At 42.6% G+C, this 19,525-nt stretch overlaps 1 protein-coding gene across 2 annotated transcripts in view; it reads right to left on the bottom strand.

Moving 5' to 3' along the window:
* Positions 1-16,441, bottom strand: part of USP34 (ubiquitin specific peptidase 34) — a 98,499-nt gene extending 82,058 nt beyond the window's left edge. Inside the window, exons 1-2 of one of the 2 annotated variants that reach the window (XM_081903570.1) lie at positions 16,233-16,441; positions 1,109-1,196 (exon numbers count right to left, since the gene is read on the bottom strand). In XM_081903570.1, the coding sequence (XP_081759696.1) occupies positions 1,109-1,196; positions 16,233-16,275 (131 nt within the window). In that variant the 5' untranslated portion in view covers positions 16,276-16,441. The remainder of the gene's footprint in view (positions 1-1,108; positions 1,197-16,232) is intronic. The other variant, XM_081903571.1, reaches the window with a different exon arrangement.
* Between the last annotated feature and the right edge of the window lie 3,084 nt (positions 16,442-19,525).

The raw sequence follows: 19,525 nt of genomic DNA, 5'->3' as shown, positions 1-19,525 counted from the left end.
GGCCCTCCAGCTGTTTTGGGACTACAATTCCCATCATCCCTGACCACTGGTCCTGTTAGATAGTCTCAAAACATACGGAGGGCCAAGTTTGGCCATGCCTGCCCTAGATGAAACACTGAGGGGAGGCAACTAAAGATAAAAGAAAAAGGAACAATCTGAAATGGTAAAAAAAGAAGAAAGTCCTGCACCTTGAGGGAAAGCATTCAGGAGCCAAAAATTAACTCTACTCTTCTGAAGAAAACATAGTCTAGATTGGTAGGAAGGGGTTCCTACTTCTGGTTGGTCACAGGCAACCATTTTTTTTCTTGTTTTGATGCTGCCTTCCAGAAAAGGAATTAATCCTTTCTGGTATGCTCCATTTCTCCGCTGAAAAAAAACTCATCTGGCGAACCTTGCAAGGTGTGTCATTAAGGTGTTTATTGGCAAAGTAAGCCTTGCTCGGCAGGCACAGAAAATATCACATTCTAGGAGATTTATTAGATATTAATCAATATAAGCGTATGCTTCTTTTATAGGTGGTGTGTTCCACAAACCCAAATGCCACTGTTTAATCAGTATGTAGGTGTTTCCTCACCAATCACAATCCTTTTCCAAAAATACCTTGGGTTGAAAAGTTGTGATTTGTACTTTCAGACACTAGTCCTTTCCACTATAATGTTCAGACATAGTGCACAGCATGAGTCATTGCGAAGAATGTATCACTATTTCAAACAGATACCCTTCTAGCTGTGACTAATATGTTAAATTTCCCCTCTGTGACAATTCCAGCAAAAGCTATTTTGAAATCAATAAGACCCAATAATTAACTTTTAAAATTATCTGTAGAAATCTTAAGTAGAAATCCTACATTACCACTTTCCAACATTTTAATTTTTTAAAATAAACATGTTTTAAAATAATAAGATACCCCTGCATCAACTAGAGCCTATAAAACTCTTCTACACTGTCTTAAATGCCAAAAACAGTTAGCTGAGAAGGAGCGAAGTAATCTTCATGCCATAGTCCCTTTCTAATGCTTACTATTTATGTACAATGTACTTATAAATACATGGGCATGAACTTACAAAGATGCATCATAAATTGGGAGCACTTAAAAAGCTGAATTTACCTTTGTGTCCAAGAATTGATATAAGCAAACACCTTGAGTGCATGTTCCTTTCTGAGCTGCAATCCATCACCACCTTCAATGTCAGATACTAAAGAAAAACAATTGAATCATCAATGCCATGAAGAACGTTTGAAACTTTAAGCTGTCTACTAAAAGCATATTAAGGTAAACAACATATTTTCTAAATGCTTCAGGGATTAGCCACAGGTGGAAAAGTAATAATCACACTTAAGTTTTTAAATCGGCATTTCTTAAGCATTCAACTTTTAAATGTGGTGGGTGGTATGTAAAACCCCAAAGTACTGGAAATCAGCTAGAAAACACCTGCTTTGGTTAGCTCCAGAGCATAAAGAGGACTTGTCTCTTTTATACACTCTTTGCTGTTAGACCATCAGTTTTCTCCCCTCTCTTCTTTGATATCTGTTTGAGAGATGATCCTGGAAGTCTATTGGATAATGCGCAGTAGGAAAAACTATGGCTTACCCACCTTCTTTGCAACTATCCAAGAGAATTCCTGAAAAATAATCCACTGATGGTTCTTGGCTTGCACATTGATGGTTCTGCCTTGCACATAAAACTAGAGTTGGTTCCCCTGTGTTGGAAGGGTGTAACAAAAAAAAGAAAACTATTGGCACATGGAGTAGTCCTGCCTCTTGGGAAGAGGTAATGAAGGAAATTTCTGTAATAGGTGTACCAGTGACTTAAACCTCAAATTGTGTCTAGTGTCAATTTTTGATTTGTCAAATATGGACTTATTTATGTAAATCACTGACTTTTAAGTAGCTGCTTGTGTGGCCATATCACTTGGCTGGAAGGAGTCCTCAGGTCCTTTTTTAAATATTTGGTTCAATAAAGTAATGGTTATTCTCATTTCTGAGAATTTGACTTATAAATTAAGGGTATCTCAGGGTTCAGTTAAACCAAGGGATTTTTGTCTCCATTTGGCGGCCATTTGTTACTTATATGACAGGCAAATCAGAGAGATGGCAAGTCACAATGAAATATGGCTTTATTTGGTATTCATAATATTTGTCTTGTACTGTTTCTGTATCAGGTTGGCTTTTGTTATAACATCTAATGCACTGTGTAGCTTCTTGACAATGTATTTTATTTTATGAAGTAATAGCTGTGAGCTCCGGGAAGGTATACTTTTTCTCTTTCTTTCTTTCATAATTCTCACTGGATTGTTATTTTACCTTTTAAAAAGCAGCTTTAAAAACCACCTCCCTTGAATATAGATCTGGGATTAAAACTACAAGCAGCATTAAGTTTTTAAAAATAGTTTTTAAAAAAGAAACTTCCAGAGCCATAGCAATAACTATTCATTCCAAACCAACTGACAGCAATAGCCTATAAATATTGAATATAAGCAAAAGATAACCGATTCTCATAGGGTCAAGCAAAAGTCACCCAAGATTATCATCTGAGCACACCTGAAGAGCTAAGATCACAATACTTAAGACAAGTGCCTCCAATTCCAACATGATGGGAACCACAAAGACATCCCAACATAATTTCGAGATTGATTCTATCAAATACAATAAGCTAGGAAAAGCCAAGATACCATCCCCTCTAAAACAGGAAGAAATAAATGCAGATGATTTTGCAGCCATGAATGCTTCCAGTTGAATCAGGACCATATGCCTTAAAGGCCTGCCCAAGAATGGCAATTACAAACCAGCTGAAAAATTTCCATATAATTTCCATTAATGCTGGGAAAAGCATGACCTTTGCAACCAGGACTGAAACATTGGTACTTTCAAAGTAGTTGGCATTCTTCCCTCATATAAGGAAAAGTTTACGTTGCTTTCACCAGAGGGGACAATTTCTCCTAGCTTCCTGTAACAAAGCCAAGATAAGCAAGTGGATAACTGTTATTGTCAGGCAACTGAAAACTTTCAAACCAACCAGAAGGTAATAGAGCAAACAGAGCAACAGAGCAAGCTGTCCAAGAACAGTGGCATCTGCAACTGGGAAGGTTTTGGGCACCTTATATTCTGCCTTATGGTTGGACCAGATAACTCAGGAAAGCAATTCCTCTGAAGAATTAAGAACAAATTGTTGAATATATAGCAGCTCCCACCTCCTAAAAGCCATCATTGATTTCTAGTGTCAAAGCTGGAATTAGATAATCACCCAGTGATATTAGGTGAAATTATTTTCAAAGCTTTATTTTGCAGCAGAAAATTTTCTGCTTCACAACTTCACTAATAACAATGAATGCATACCAACTGCAAATATAATATTAAGCAAGCTTGGTGGCGTCAAAGTTTTTAGCTTTGTTTAATAAATACAAAATGGGGGGTGCCAAGTCAGATCACCCACTAGGGTATCTGAAATCTTCCAAAGCAAAACAAAAGTTCGGAAGCTTCCTGTATTTGTTTATTTTTAAAATTGGAATTTTCCATATAGGCCACAACTTTGTACAGTGGTACCTCAGGTTACAGACACTTCAGGTTACAGACTCCGCTAACCCAGAAATAGTATCTCGGGTCAAGAACTTTGCTTCAGGAAGAGATCAGAAATCGTGCTCTGGCGACGGGGCAGCAGCGGGAGGCCCCATTAGCTAAAGTGGAATCTCAGGTTAAGAACAGTTTCAGGTTAAGAACGGACCTCCAGAACGAATTAAGTTCTTAACCTGAGGTACCTCCGTAATCAACTATGGCAAATACAAATGAACATACAAATGAACAATCAACTTGAAGTATCAAATTAAAGAACATGTGGATTTGACACCTTGCCCAATAAATCAGTTATATTCAGCCAAAGAAAAAACAGAAGCAAATGGGGGGGGGTGAGAGACATTATTTGAACTCTCTCCTCTCAGCAGCAACTCTTGCTTCAACAGGTTAAAATAAGCTATCTCCAGCTCAGCAATTAAGGCGTTATGCAATGTTTTATGAACATTCCAATGGCTCTGAAGATTTTTTAAAAAAATTGGTACATAAAGAAGGGGTGGAGAACCTGCCGCCCGCAGGCCAATGTTGGTGCACCAGGGAGCCCAAGCTGGCCCAGGAGACAGTTTTCCCCAAACCGTGCACACTCACCCATCAGCTGATGTCACTCTGACATCTGATGGGCAGGGTTAAATCCTGCTTTGGCTGTGCAGATCTGTTCCCAGCAAAAACAGTAGCTGTGGTCAAACAGAGCAGGATTTAACCTTTGCCCATCAGTTTATGAGCTGGAGTTCAATCCTGCTCTGTTTGGCAGGATTTCAAGGCCCTGCTGGAATCAAGTCATATGTGTGTGTGTATGTGCCCATCATTTCAATGCTAAAATTGGGGGGGGCACTACTTTTCAGTGGGTGATTCCAAAGCGCACCACTTCCTGATTCAAATCTAGCTCACAAGGCTGATCTTGATAACATCTGGCCTGTGGAGCCAAAAGGTTCTCCATCCCTGATATAAAGCCTTGGCAAAAATGGGGCTATTAGTAGGAAGTAAGCAGCAATACTGTTGTTCAACTCTTAATGAACAGGTATACACCACCGCCACAGCTAGAACCTTATTGGAACAAAGGTGGAGAACAAGTATACAGTGGTACCTCTAGTTGCAGACACGATCCGTTCCGGGGTGCCGTCTGCATCCCGAAAAGTCTGCAACTGGAGTGGCGCTTCTGTGCAAGCGCAGAGCGTGATAGAGCACTTCTGCACATGTGCGAAGTGTGCAGAACGCTTCTGCGCGGTGAAACCCGGAAGTATATACTTCCGGGTTTGCTGTGTTCGCAAACCAAAAAGCTGCAACATGAACACAACTAGAGGTATGACCCACTAAGGAAGAATGGCAATGTGCAATGTTTGAATATGCTGAACTGGCTGGTCTGATGAACAGGGTATGAGAAAACGAAGATAAGGAATACAAGGAGGAATGGACAATGTTTATTGAACATTTTAAGAACCAGTATAAACAAATACATAGCTTAGCAGGTCTTGAGTAAATGAAGCAGAGTTGAAATGGATAATTTAATAGATAACAAATTGGATGGTTAAAAGAATGTGGATTACGCGGAGTAGTAGAAAAGCAAAGGAACCAGGAAAAAGGTGAAAGGGAAGTCATATGGTACTGTATATGTATACATGCTGTTATTTGTTATGAAGTTGTAAGTGGGACAGGAGGAGGGAAGGGATGGGGAGGGGGTTAAATATTCTCTCTGTTCCTGTTTTTGAAAATGCAAATAATAATAATAATAATAATAATAATAATAATAAGAAGAAGAAGAAGAAGAAGAAGAAGAAGAAGAAGAAGAAGATGAAGATGATACTTGGAATTTTAGTAAACATTTGAAGAGAAACAGAATAACTTGTGATCAAACATAAAGGACAACAGCTAAGTTAGGGTTCCCACATGTCTGGATTTTCTGGACATACCCGGAACATTGTCAGAAGAAGTGTCCGGGTGGAAATCAGCAAAATGTCTGGGAAAATCTGGACATACAGCAGCCCGTGTTGGCTATCTTGTTTTTGCCTTAAAATGCTCAAAAACTCCCCCACCCCAAGCTCAACAACTATTGTGCCTAGATTTGAAATTTAAGCAGAGTTCCTAAAGAAGAGCACATTTAACACAGAGATAAAAACATTCACTGTGAAAGCTTAATTAACTCTGAAGCATGCACCCGGTAATAGACTCTGCAAGGTAAACATACTGAAAAGTCACTTTGAATCTCCAGCATCATTTCAAGATTGAAGTGTTATTATAGCATCAGCAATAGGGGTGCAATTAGTCACTTGTGTGGTCAATGAAGAAGAGTAACTGTTGCCTCCTGGAAAGCAAATGAGCACAAGTACTGCTCTCAGCCATTATCTTTTTTTTTTTTTAATTATTTAAACTTTTCAGGTTTATACGTTTCACTGATTTTACAACCATTTAAACATTTCAAAACTTGACTTCCTTCCCCCTCTTTCTGCATTCCTTAAATTTATTTTTAGTATCTTCTGCATATTCAAATTAACTTAATTTCCTCATGTATTCATCTACTTTAAATATCTACTCTTATGAAACTGCAGCTTATTACAATAATCCTGCCAATGTTCTTATCTGTTTACAATTTATCTGTAAATATTCAATAAACTATTTCCATTCTTTTATTTAAAAAAAGTATGTTATCTTGATTTCTTATTCTTCCGGTAAGTTTTGCCGTTTCTGCATATTCCATAAGTTTTTTGTATCCATTCTTCCTTAGCAGAGACTTCTGTTTCTTTCCTCCTCTCAGCCATTATCAATGCCAAAGGTCTCAGAATGTAATCAAGAAAACCGCAAACCCTGAGTTTTGAGCCAACAAAGATATTAACAATACATTATACAGTAGTCACAATGCCTATAGCACCACAAATGACATTATGAAAGACAAGTGACATTTAGCCACACCCCAGATAACCTCGTTGCTAATACAAGATTTCTTTCTTTTTATTAGATTTCTTGGCTGCCCTTCATCAGCTACAATCCCAGAGGTGCGTACAGTAGCTAAACAACAAATACCATATGCATACACCCAATACCATCACCACAAAATAAAAGAGAATTAAAATAAAGGAAGCATTAAAATCAGGAACACATACTGACATTCCAAACAGCAGCTAATGGCAGCTCTGGGTCCGATAAATTATTTCCAAATGCTTGCATAAAAGTGAGTCTTCAGAGTGACTGAGACAAAAACTAGCCAAGAAGGAAGGAAGCCAAACTTCCTTAGGGAAGGCATTCCAGATCCAGGGCACCACCACTGAGAAGGCCTGCTATAAGTCACTGTCCCCCATGAGCTTCAGCACCACATCCTAAAACACAGTTAAATATTATGTTCAAACGAGGTCATTACTGGAACTCAAGTAATCATACAAGAAAAGGAAGCTCCAGCATGAAACCACTGAACTAAAATTCATCAGCAAATCTGGTTCTGTTGAATTCAGATTTAATCACGACTCTCTGGATTTCTTTTGCACTGCTGGTGGAAAATTAGCATAGAAAAATGAGAAAAAACAGTATCATCACAGTGACTGCTGTTATGAATGCATCATTCTGTTGTTATCTTGCATACGTGAGAGTTGTTCATAAAAGTGACACAGGCCTCTGCTGCCCTTTGCTGGGTCTACAATTTACCATTCCTTCTCATACCCATGTGTGTGAAGATAGAAAAATGCATACACCGTCATCTGCCAACTACACCTAATGTTTCATGAATCTAAGTGGGCTCCACAGTGGTACCTTGGGTTGCAAACTTAATTTGTCCCAGAGGTCCGTTCTTAACCCAAAACCACTCTTAACATGAGGCACGGTTTCGCTAATGGGGCCTCCTGTTGCTGCCGTGCGATTTCCGTTCTCATCCTGGGGCAAAGTTCTCAACCCAAGGTACTACTTCCGGGTTAGTAGAGTTTGTAACCCGAAGCGTTTGTAACCCGAGCTACCATTGTATTCCACAAAGGTTTATACCACAATAAGGCTGCAAAACGTACCTAAGGGTAGTCCTGTTAGACTCAGTGGAACTTACTTCTGGAGTACACAGGAGTGCACAGCACTTTCCACCTGTCCCTCGCACCTTTCAGATACTTTGGGCTACAACACTCAGCAGCTCCAACAGCATGGCCAATGGCCAGGAACAATTTAGTTCAACAACATCTGGACAGTACTAGCCTGGTAAAAGCTACATTACAAGTTATTTCCAGGGTCAAAAAAACTCCCACAATCCTAACTCACCACTTTGTACTTCAAGATAAAAAAAAAGTGAAGTATTTGCTTACACGTACTGAGAGAAATGAAAGGTAGCGACTTTAATCTGTAGTAGTGATTATGATTACAGAATGAGAGGTAGTAATTATCAGTCCCAAACAAGAATCTAATGAATCTACTCTTTGGGACACATCCCATGAATTTCTAAGCCTGTAAAGAAGTATGTAAATCTCAACTGTGGCTTTGAAAATAAGTTAATAGCCCATAAAATATTATATTAATATTTATATCCTACTTTTCCAGCTTCTGAGCTGAGCTCAAAACATCTTACAATGAAAGCGATAATCAGCAATAATTTAAAAACAGAATAAACAATGCAGCAGATAAAATAATCCAAGAAGTGAAGGAGGAAAAATCCAGGGGTCAGAAGATGGATCAAATGTCAGTTAGGCCATAAACCTGCTGAAATAAATAGGTATTCAGGTGTTGCCAAAACATGGCCAGTATAGGAGCCAAAGCACATTTCCCATGCTAGGGAGCTCCATAATCTGGGTGCTAGAACAAAAAAGCCAGTCTCACATCTCCACCAGCTGAATCTAGACAGTGCCTTTCCCAAGGTCTGAGTGGTTAGGCAAATTCATATGAGAGGCACCTGGTCCTAAGTCGTATAAAGTGTTAAAGGTAATAACCAGCATCTCCAATAGGGACTGAAAACTTAGCAAAAGCCAGTACAGTAGTACCTCAGGTTACATACGCTTCAGGTTACAGACTCCGCTAACCCAGAAATAGTACCTCGGGTTAAGAACTTTGCTTCAGGATGAGAACAGAAATCGCGTGGCAGCAGCTGGAGGCCCCATTAGCTAAAGTGGTGCTTCAGGTTAAGAACAGTTTCAGGATAAGAACAGACCTCTGGAATGAATTAAGTACTTAACCTGAGGTACCACTGTACAGATGAAATAGCATTTGTGTTATATGTTCTGAACAGTGTTAGAAACTGGGATAGAAAAGCTAGGAGCCAAATGGCTCTTGGGAGCTGAGTTGTGAGTGCCAAAACAGAATGTCTAGTGTCTAGTCATCATTTGGTGGGTTTGGCAACACTTTTTATTTAATATTTTGATAAGCATGAACTAATATGCAATTCACATAAGTGACACTCTATAGTGGAACCTCGGGTCTGTTTCAGAGGCAGCATCAGAACCCAAAACCAGCACAAAAAAGTGTTGTGTTTGCGCGCGCACAGCGTGATTTAGCGCTTCTGCACATGCGCGAAACTGGAAGTTACCCGTTCCGGTACTTCCGTGTTGGCGCCAGTCACAAGCAGAGGGTGACGTAAGCCGGAGGCAACGTAACCCGAGGTTCCACTGTACTCTTTATTGTTAAACGCCTTAACATATTGTCTATCCTTAACATACACTGCAAGGCTTCAAAGCGCATACATTTCAGTAATCCTTGAGTGTCAGCCAGGCACAAAAAATGGCACCCAGACTTTTTGAGGTGCTTACAAATGGAGAATCTTTAGGTGCAAAATAAGCATCGCACAAATCCCGGTCCTGAAAAACTGGCCACAGTCAATGAATTGAATCCTGCACCAGGTGAAATTTCATTTCCAATGAGTCTTCAAAGGCAGCTGCATGTAAATAGTTACAGTAATTTGCAAGCCACCCTAAACATAATAAGGCTTCCATGCTTGATCAACCACAGGTGACGTATATGCTTGGAATCTTAATAGGAATTACTCTCAAGTAATTATGCATAGGATTGCAGCTTTCCTTACCACAGAAAACCATACGATAGGTTCTTCACAAATTTGTCCTACAGGGTACTACTATAATTACTTACTAGGTTAAGTCATATTCATGCATTTGTACTTCAGAATCATTATTAGAAACTCATCAATATATAAGCTAGGTGCCAAATGGCTCTTTAAACCAGTTAGAGTCGCCAAAATGAATGACTATTTGCCATTTTTGGGTCACACGGCTTATTTTTCAATATGACTTGATGACTCTAGAAATTCATTCTGAATGTGCAGATAAAAGATAACGGATAGAATTCTACAGGTAGGGGTATTAGTGTGTAAAAGCAGAGCAGATCCAATGATCCCCAGGCATGCATCTCCAGATAGTGGAGACGTCAGATGCCAATCCTGGCACCCAGGCATCTTTACTTGGTCGCAAGTGGCTGATAGCCAGGTGAGAAATGCACCTGGCGAATTTTGAACGCTGTTCAGCATCCATTCCTAATTATCATTTATTAACAGTATTCAGTCATAGTTGCATGCTAGTGGTAGCTTTGAAAAGAAATGATTCTGCTTATGCAAGACAGGGCACCTGATTCTTGCTAATCCTTCCTACAGAATGCAGATTCCCATGCCCCTCAGGATTAGGGAGCCCGCTGGAATAGGATGTGGTACAGCACAGAGAGATGCACCTTGGAATGGTGTCAACACTTCTGCTACTGCAAAGCCACTACCTGGGTAGAACCCAATGTGGATACATTGCAAATTTTTTTCTTAATACATAATTGACACATAGGCACCTTTCATAAATTCAAAGAAAGCCTATTCTAAACACAGAAATCTGTTCTTCTGTCCAAAAGTACTATATACAGGCCCTATATATTACTATAGAAAGACTCATAAGAATTGGATTCTTTGGACTCCTGTAAGTTTCTAAGACTCCAATGGCGCCAGCTCCAGGCAGACTATCTCTATAGGGGCATCAGATAGTGTCTGCCCTGTGGGAAGGAAGAAGAGAGCAGGGGAGGAAGCGAAGGCAACAACACGGCTTGCTCAAGTGAAATGCAGTAGGCATTACTAATTTGAAACTGTGGCTCTAAAATCTCCACTCTATGTTATTACATCAGAAATTCAACGCACAAATCTGTTTCAGAGACAAAGCGTAAACATCCAATATTAAGAGTTGCAGTCAGTTCATATACCTCCTCTGTGAAACATGCACATAGTATAGTCCTGATCTCAAATTTTCAGAGCTATTTGGATATGGTTGCATCTCAAAAGAGCATTCCCACATGGTTCACAAGGAACATGGAACAGCTATCCTAGGAACACAAGTTAACCAAGAATTTAATTCTAGATCAGAGTTCTGTATTAGCAGATTACTCATACTGAACCCACTGGAGGAAAGGGGATTAGGATAATATAAAAAAACGAACACTTATCACATGCTTAATTTTCATCAAAGGAGCAGCAGGACTATAGTCCATGTGATCTCTGAAGGTTAATGCCAATGCTGCATTAAGTTCTAAAGACTACATTATTTTATGTTCCACAAATCATTTCTAAGCATTACTCAAAGTAGCTGCTAATGGTCATGGTGACACACACACCCCACTTCAGTTTTATAAACACACTCTAAATTTTAAATTCCAGCAACATTTATCCAGAAGAAGGAAAACAAGGATGGAACCCAATAGTCTTTAGATTTAGACTTTAATGTCCTTTTTGCTTGGCACTCTGTAAAAGCAAGGTTGAGGAACCTTTTTTCTGTCAAGAGCAGCATTCTCCAAGGGGCAATCTATCAGGTGCCACATGGCAGCAGTGGGAATCGCCAGAGCCAAAATTTCCCTTTTCTGCCATAGCTTTTCTCACCTTTCCACTCTCCTGACCACTGGCATGAAATGAAATCACAGTTCTAGGGGCCCAGATTGACCACCACACAAATTGATAGCACTATATTAACATGCAGCAGCACTGCTTACAGTGCAGATGTAGAACCAGGGCCAATAGACAGCATGGTCAAATGGAGGAGGATTATGGAAGCTGCAGACCAACAACAACTGGAGCGCAACAGGTACCCAATCCCTGGTTTAGACAAAGGGAGCCTCACACTTCCTCTTTGTAGAGTGCCTCAGTCCACCACGGAGTATAACTGTAGGAAGCAAAACTGCAGAGTTCCTGAATATCCCCACACAACTTCCCCAACACAATATTCTAGTATTAAATATTCCTGTTCAGAAACTTTTAACCCAATATTGTCAACAGTATAGATGGTACACTACACTCAAAAAACTTATATCACTGCAGCTGACACCTTTTGCCTCATTCTTGCAGTGGAACAGTATTTTTGAGGCAAATTAGATGCATCAAAAAGTATAATTGTTTTCTATTGCATTATGTGGTCTCTAGAACTAGTTGCACACAAAGAACAGGAAAAGGAAAGACGTGGCAGCAAAATGCATGTTTCTTGGGGACAATTTTCTTTTTTTATTATTTTTATAATAATATTTATTAAAGTTTCAAAAAAGTTACAAAAATGAAAAGAAAAGAAAAAAGAGGCAAAAAATACAAAATACAGAAAAATAAAGACAATTAAAAACAAATCAGTCTTTCCATGTCTTGCCTTTCGTTTGCTTGTTTCCCTGACCTCCTCACACCTCCCTTTTTTGTATTCTAGTTCAATACAGTAGTTGTTTCAGCAAGTCCTTCTTGGGGACAATTTTCATCACAAGGAGATAACTGCCTCATCCTGTTCTGGCCTTTCTATATCCTCTGCTATGGCAAGTGCCTCTCATTCTCTTACTTGGGCTAGAGACTATTTCCCAGCCAGCAGGAAGGAGCAAATTTTAGAATAGTGTTTTAGATAAGAGGAAAACTACCGTGGTCCCCTTGCTATGCAAATCCTTTTTATGTGATTCCTTCACCTTTGTCCAATGATATTATTTTAACATTCTCTTGAACGTTGTATGATTTCCTCCTTGTTCCAATTATTGCAACTTGGTATCTAAAACAGTTCATTTTAAATCTCTCACTCTCTCATTCAAAACGGCATGTATCAAAATATATGTTTGTGTTTTCTGCTTAGTATACACAAATACTCTTTAACAATGTTCAGTGACATAGTGGAAGTTTAATTCAGTTCCCGAATCTCTCTCAAGGCTCAGCTCCAGTAGTTTCAGCAGAATGAAAAGCAATTCCAAATGCTCAGCAGGCAGGGCAGAGAACTGTTGGCAATCCCTGACTCACAAGTTTTAAACATGACCTCATTCATTACCAGTTTTCACTGGCTGCTTTCTTCCCTTTTGAAGTGAATGTAGACTTGGAATTTCCAGTTGTAATAGCTGTGATACTAAAGTAAGTAAATAATGAAGAGTTTCTTGAATAAAACCATAAAAAGGGGAGCCTCCACCATACAATCTGCAATGCACAACACTCAATGGGTAATATCTTCTCACAAGTGATGCAACTACTTTTAATTTGCTCCACCACATTTCGTAGGTTGCATGTGTTTGTAGGTTGTATGTGTTTGTAGGCTGCATATTAGGGAGTCAGCATCTGCCATTCTCTCTCTGTTCCATTACTTGTGTGATTTTGGGGGATTCTTGAGATACTACAAATGAAACAAATGGACATCATGACTGTAATCTGGGTCCCTTTCATAGCATGTTAGTAAATTCGGTTCTCAGAATTGTCAGTTACAACTAGGCATGCACCAGATGCACTAAAGTGGGCAAGAAAGTGAGTACGCATGCATGCACAAGGGGGGAAGGCTGCATATACACTATACATTTAAAACATGACCCACCCCTACTCCAGGAATCCTGTGAACTGCAGGGGTTAAGGATGCTGCTAATTGTAGCTTGTGATAAGTAAACCAATTCCCAGGATTCTTAGGTGGGATGTGCTTTAAATGTATGATGTATACACAGTCAAATATTTATGATAAGCTCACTTCATGCAAAGCATTGCAGATACTGTATTTGAAAAGCCATGATTTTAGATTCATTGCATAGTTAGCCTGCAGTCTTAACTCCACTTACCTTGGTGTAAGCCACTTTGGTTTCATGTCTGATTTTGAGTAGACATGGTTAGGCTTGCAGCCTAATCTCATGGAAGTTAGTGGGACTTACACTGGGGGGAAATTCATGAAAATACAAATGCAGTGCCAACATTCTTTTCTGAATTTCAAGTACTGCAATTACTTTTTTCCCCTCCACTACTTTTCCTTAACCAGTGACGACTGTTCACAGAACATTAAACTACAGCTTTGCCTTAAGTATTGAAATCAGAATTCTTTCTAATTGTCTTAATGCTATTTTAGTGTGCTCAATATGGATACTCAGATCTTATGAAAATAAGTTTCTAAACTCAGACAATCGAAAGCAGGTATAGGCAAACTTGGCCCTCCAGATGTTTTCAGACTACAATTCTCATCATCCCTGACCACCAGCCCTGTTAGCTAGGGATCATGGGAGTTGTAGTCCCAAAACATCTGGAGGGCCAAGTTTGCCTATGCCTGATCCAAAGCCTCATTAACACCTGTGCAATAAATCTGAGGAGGACTCAATGACTGATAACTCCATAATCTACAGTCATTCCAGACTGATCTCAACACATCAGGGTTCTTTCTCTCCACCTCAAAGTTAAAGCCGTACCAGTCCATACCAACAAACTATATAATAGAAACAAATATATAAACACTTACAAGTGGTAAAACCAACCACTGCCTGAAATCAGAACACAATCAGAACAAGTCAGAAGTAAGTCACAGGCTTTACTGAGACTATGCAAGCACAGGGTACTAGTTTTGGATCTACATCTAGCATCAGAAATGGACATACCAAATCCTCAAATAATAAGGGCTATAGAACGCACCACTGGCAAAACATTTAACTCTTCAATAACAAGATGCAATAATTACACATACATAATTACATGTTAATAACCAAACCAGCTGGTAAAGCAGCCTTTAATTAGAAAGTTATTAAGTTCTGGTCAAGAGTTTTCTTTGATCTATTGCTCTCCCAGGAGCTTATCCTAACAAAAACCCTATATTGCATTTATTAGCAGTCACCAGCACCTTCCAAATACTGTACATGATTGAGAAATAAGTGTATATAAACATTTTCTCCATTTTCCTTCAGCCTGCACACACAGAAGATAATGTTCTATGGACACCTTTTATAGGAACTGTACAAGGATTTCCCCTCTTTTACATCAATTTCATTATTTACACATTCTATTTACACATTAGGGAGATTTGCCTATCAATATCCACCATCTATCTATGGTACCCATGCTTTCTTTATTAGCAGTTCTTTACTCAGGTCATCCACAGCAATAAAAAGTTCCAAACAGCTTGCATAAACTTGAACTAGGAATCCATTTTAATCCAAACCTTACACATATTCACAAGGAACCAAGTCTCAGTTGCAAGGGATTTAGACAAAAGAATGCATATCAGACACATTCTACTTCAAAGATGACTGTTCAAATCCTTTACTAAGCATACAAAACAGGGATGTTTGTCTGCAACTAACATCCCAGCAAGGGAACAAGAAATTCTGGAAACAGGAGTCCAGGTGAGTTTGAGAGCTGCAACATAAAAAAAAAATAGTGCAGATATGCAGAAGATGGGAGGAGTTAGGTTTTTGAAAGGAAGAAAGAAAGAACTTTGAACACAATAAACTATTGCAGTAGTTTACTGGAGGAAGAGTGTAGTAAAAATTTGCAACAGATACAAAAAGGCATTATGTTAAATGTTAATAGTAGTGATACAGAATATGACATAACCATAGGCAATAGTGCAAAACTCACTATATGGATCCAAAATAAAAAGGCACACCGCTACCACCTTCTCCTTCATAGTCACCCCAACCCTTGACAGACCAAAAACAAAACACCCCAAGGGGTTACTCCCGGTTCAAGACCCCTTTGTCGCTCGTCCCCGCTTAGGACCTCAGTACAGCGGGCGAGGCGGCGGGAGGAGAGCGGAGTATATTGCAACTAGAGCTTTACTCCTCCCTCCTCCTGCGCTCAGAGCACATCCACGCAGCCAACTCGCAGCACAAGCCGGGCTCGCCTGCAGCCTCATCCCGACCACAGGCAAGCAGGAGAACTAGGCCTCTCGGCTGCAGGGCGAGAGGATGCCGGCAGAAATGCCACGGGAAGAGCTCCGAGAGGGGCTTTTAAGTTGCCGCCCCCCCCCTTGCACCCTCCAACTGGGGCGCGGTGGGGGCGGGGGTTGAGGAAATCCCCTCGCTACCAATAAAAGCTCCGCATCCGTGTCCCTTCGCCCTCGTCTCGAGGGGTGGCATTGTGGGGTGGGAAGGGTAGAGAAGATAAAACCGTTCCCCATCTTCCTCCGTCCCCCCCACCGGCCGCTTTCTCGGGCCGAGTCCCCGGGATTGGCAGCCCTGCGGCGGGCCCAGGAACCGGCCTTCCTGTTCCCACTCTGCACAACATGGCCAAGCCTGCCTCTCCTCCAAAACGAGGCCAAGTGGGTTTTTCATATATATATAAAGGTGGTGGTGGTGAAATGGGAGGGCGACGCAGTGCCCGGTATTCCCCCCCCCCTCCATACAGGGGAGGTCCGTGCAAAAGAAAAGAAAATGGGGGGGGGGGAACCGTCGGAGGATGAGAAGGGGTGGGATAAATAAATAAATAGATAGAAAACCGTCTTTTTCGCCCCTTCCTCCTCCTCCGAAGCTCGGAGGCCTCTCCGACTTACTCTCGTTTAACACCTCCAGCAGCTCGGCGCAGCTCTCACACATTGTTCATTAACCAGCAGCAGCCGCCGCCGCCTCCTCCTCCCGACCATTGATCGATCCGCTCCCGGTCGCCGCTGATTGATTGATGGGCTGGCGGTGTTGGGGTGGGGGAGGGGTGGATTGAGAAGAGAGGGGGAGGGGCGGCTGTGACAGAAAGAGAGAGAGAGAGAGGGAAGGGGGGGGGAAGAAGGGGGTGGGGAGTGGAGGAGGAACAACCGTGAAGGAGGAGGATATGTGTGTGTGTAAAGTGGGTGAGAATGGGGGGCGGGGGGGAGAGACACAACAACTACGAGGTGGAAGGAGGGCGGGGGGGGGCGGCGACTGCCCGATGCAAATGAGCCTGGCGGCGACGGAGAGGAGCGTGAGGGAAGGGGTGGGGGGAAAGGAGGAGGAGGAGGAGGAGGTGGAGGAAGAAGAAGAGGAGGTGGAGGAGGGACGGCGAGTCACTCACTGGCTCCCAAGGCCTCCACGCGCCGCCATTTTGCTGAGGGGGAAGGAGGAGGAGGAGGAGGGCTGAGGGAGGGAGGGAGTGAAGGGGGCGGCGGAGAAGAGGAGGGAAACCTACGCGCGCACACGCACGCACGTTCGGCCCCGGCTCGGGCGTTTCCGGGCCAGGGCGGCGGGAGACGAAGTGTGAGGTGGTGGTGGCGGCGGCGTCGCCGGCGAAGGAGGAGGCGGAGTTTCGAGTTCCCTCCCTCTCTCCCTCTGGGCGGGGCGAACAGCGCGCGCGCGGTTAAGGCACGGAAGGTGGGGGGGGGATGGGGGAGTTGGGCAGGTTAAAATGGCGGCGCGCCTCGCGCAAGGCGGAAAAAGCGTCCTGACGTCGCCGTCGTCCACCCCCTCCCGTTCCCTCGGAGGGAGTCGGTGCGCCTGCGCGCGCTTCTCGCGGAAACGGGCTCCCGCGCTCGCTCGCTCTCGGAGGAGGAGAGGCCGGGGCGGGAGGAAGAAGAGGACGACGACTGTTACTGGGTGTCAAAGCCCTGCTCTGGAAAGAAATATAAACTCGAGAAATAAAAATGACACAGGGAATGGGGGAACACGCGTACAAATAAAACAAGATACGATCTGAAGAGAAACCAGAGTGAGGGTAATCCAGTCATGAGATTACCAATGCGTTCATCACAGTGTTCAGGTTATCCTAGGACCTCATTCACACACAACAGGCTCCTATAGAAACATAAAACTCTGATGTTGCTTCAGCAAGAACCAAACTGAGACTGTTTACAGATAGGTAGCCGTGTTGGTCTGCCGTAGTCAAAACAAAAAAAAAAAAATTCCTTCCAGTAGCACCTTAAAGACCAACTAAGTTCTTGGTATGAGCTTTAGTGTGCATGCACACTTCTTCACACACTTATGTCTGTATCTGAAGAAGTGTGCATGCACACGAAAGCTCATACCAAGAACTAACTTAGTTGGTCTTTAAGGTGCTACTGGAACAAACTGAGACTGTCTTCTCTAGTGGAAGCAGCTGCTTTCCAGTTATTATTAGCCCTACCTGTACTGGGAAGTGCTTCTTTCTTTAAAGGGGCCCAACCTGCTCTTTTAGTCTCCTGTTGCAACAGCTGGGGAGCCTCTGAGTCAGATGATGGCAGCAACAGGGGTCCAGGCCCTACAGGCACACCTGGTGGAAGGACTTTTGGGGGCTGGCTCCTCATATTCTCCCTTTTCAGGTTCAGAGTCCTAAACTTTGTTCACCCGCCCCGCTGGAAGAGGAGGAATCTAACTGCAGGATCATGGCCAGCATAGCCTGCCCAAGTTGTTAAGCACTTATTGACACCACATCCAACAGGGTGAATAGGTTTGGAGAAATTGAGAGATGTTAGGCTATGTAACAGGATGCGGGTGACGCTGTGGGTTAAACCACAGAGCCTAGGACTTGCCGATCAGAAGGTTGGCGGTTCGAATCCCCGTGACGGGGTGAGCTCCCGTTGCTCGGTCCCTGCTCCTGCCAACCTAGCAGTTCAAAAGCACGTCAAAGTGCAAGTACAGAGGAGATAAATAGGTACCGCTTCAGCGGGAAGGTAAATGGCGTTTCCGTTGCACTGCTCTGGTTCGCCAGAAGCGGCTTAGTCATGCTGACCACATGACCCAGAAGCTGTACGCCGGCTCCCTCGGCCAGTAAAGCAAGATGAGCGCCGCAACCCCAGAGTCAGTCATGACTGGACCTAATGGTCAGGGGTCCCTTTACCTTTACCTTACTGTTTCAGAGCATATATTTTCCCCAAAACAAAGAAGAAGTCATCTGTTGTTGTTTAATTGTTCTTTCGCAAGACCCTGAGAAAATGGAGTCTCTGTTGGGCCTTCCTAACCACTTGAGTTATATTGTTTTTCCAAGTAACTCACACTCAGTAAGACGCACTGAGATCAAGAATTCAGTCTTCAGATTTACTCAGAGCATGACTAATGCTCCAAATATTACCATCTTTTTGCTCTAACATAGGTCTTTTTGTGACCGTAGTCGCTGGTATGGAGAACCAGCACCTAATTTTCACCAAAAAAGCACTGAATGGCTCCTTTTATGCAGATTCTGTCTAGGGGAGCAGCAACCACCACTCTTCCCATTTAACTCTGGAAGCAGAGCAGGATTGCAGGATATTGACTTGTCTTGATAGCAGTTGGAATGCTCCTAGGAGGGATCTTGATCCGTTATTTATGCTCTGGTTAGAATACTGCAATGTGTTAAAATGTCCGACTGCCTTTGAAGATAGTTCAGAAACTTCAGCTGGTGTAGTATTCAGCAGCCATGTTGCTGACCAGGGCAAGATGGCTTGGGCATATTACACCAAATGCATTGGCTTCCAATTAAGTTTCCAGGCCCAATTCAAAGTGTGTGATGGCCTGGGATTTGGACTCGGATGCCGAACCTGAGGGATCCCACCCTGCACAGGATTCCCCACCTCCAGAACCAGCTGAGCCGGGGCTGGGGCTTGAGCCTGAAGGGTCCTCACCTGTGCTGGATCCTCAGGTGCAGGCATCAGCTGAGTCTGCTCTGGCTCCTGAGATGATGGAGGACCCATTGCTTGCAGGTGCTCCACTCTCAGCCCCGTCAGAGGAAGCTGAGGTTGCCTCTGGGTCCAGTAACCCTCCAGCCTCTCCTGAGCTGCAGGGGCTCAGGGCAGAGAGGTGGAGGGAACTAAGTTCCCGCAGGAGGAGTGCTCGCCTCCAGGCCAGGAGAGGCCAATCACCAGAGGATCGGGGCCGCCCAATGCCTCGGGGCAGATAAAAGCCAGCCAGCCCCAGTCCCAAGTTGCGG

The sequence above is a fragment of the Podarcis melisellensis genome (assembly GCF_964234715.1).
Source record: "Podarcis melisellensis genome assembly, chromosome: 3".
Lineage (NCBI taxonomy): Eukaryota > Metazoa > Chordata > Lepidosauria > Squamata > Lacertidae > Podarcis > Podarcis melisellensis.
The sequence above is the reverse complement of the archived record's forward strand: the minus strand, read 5'-3'. Positions and strand labels throughout refer to the sequence as shown.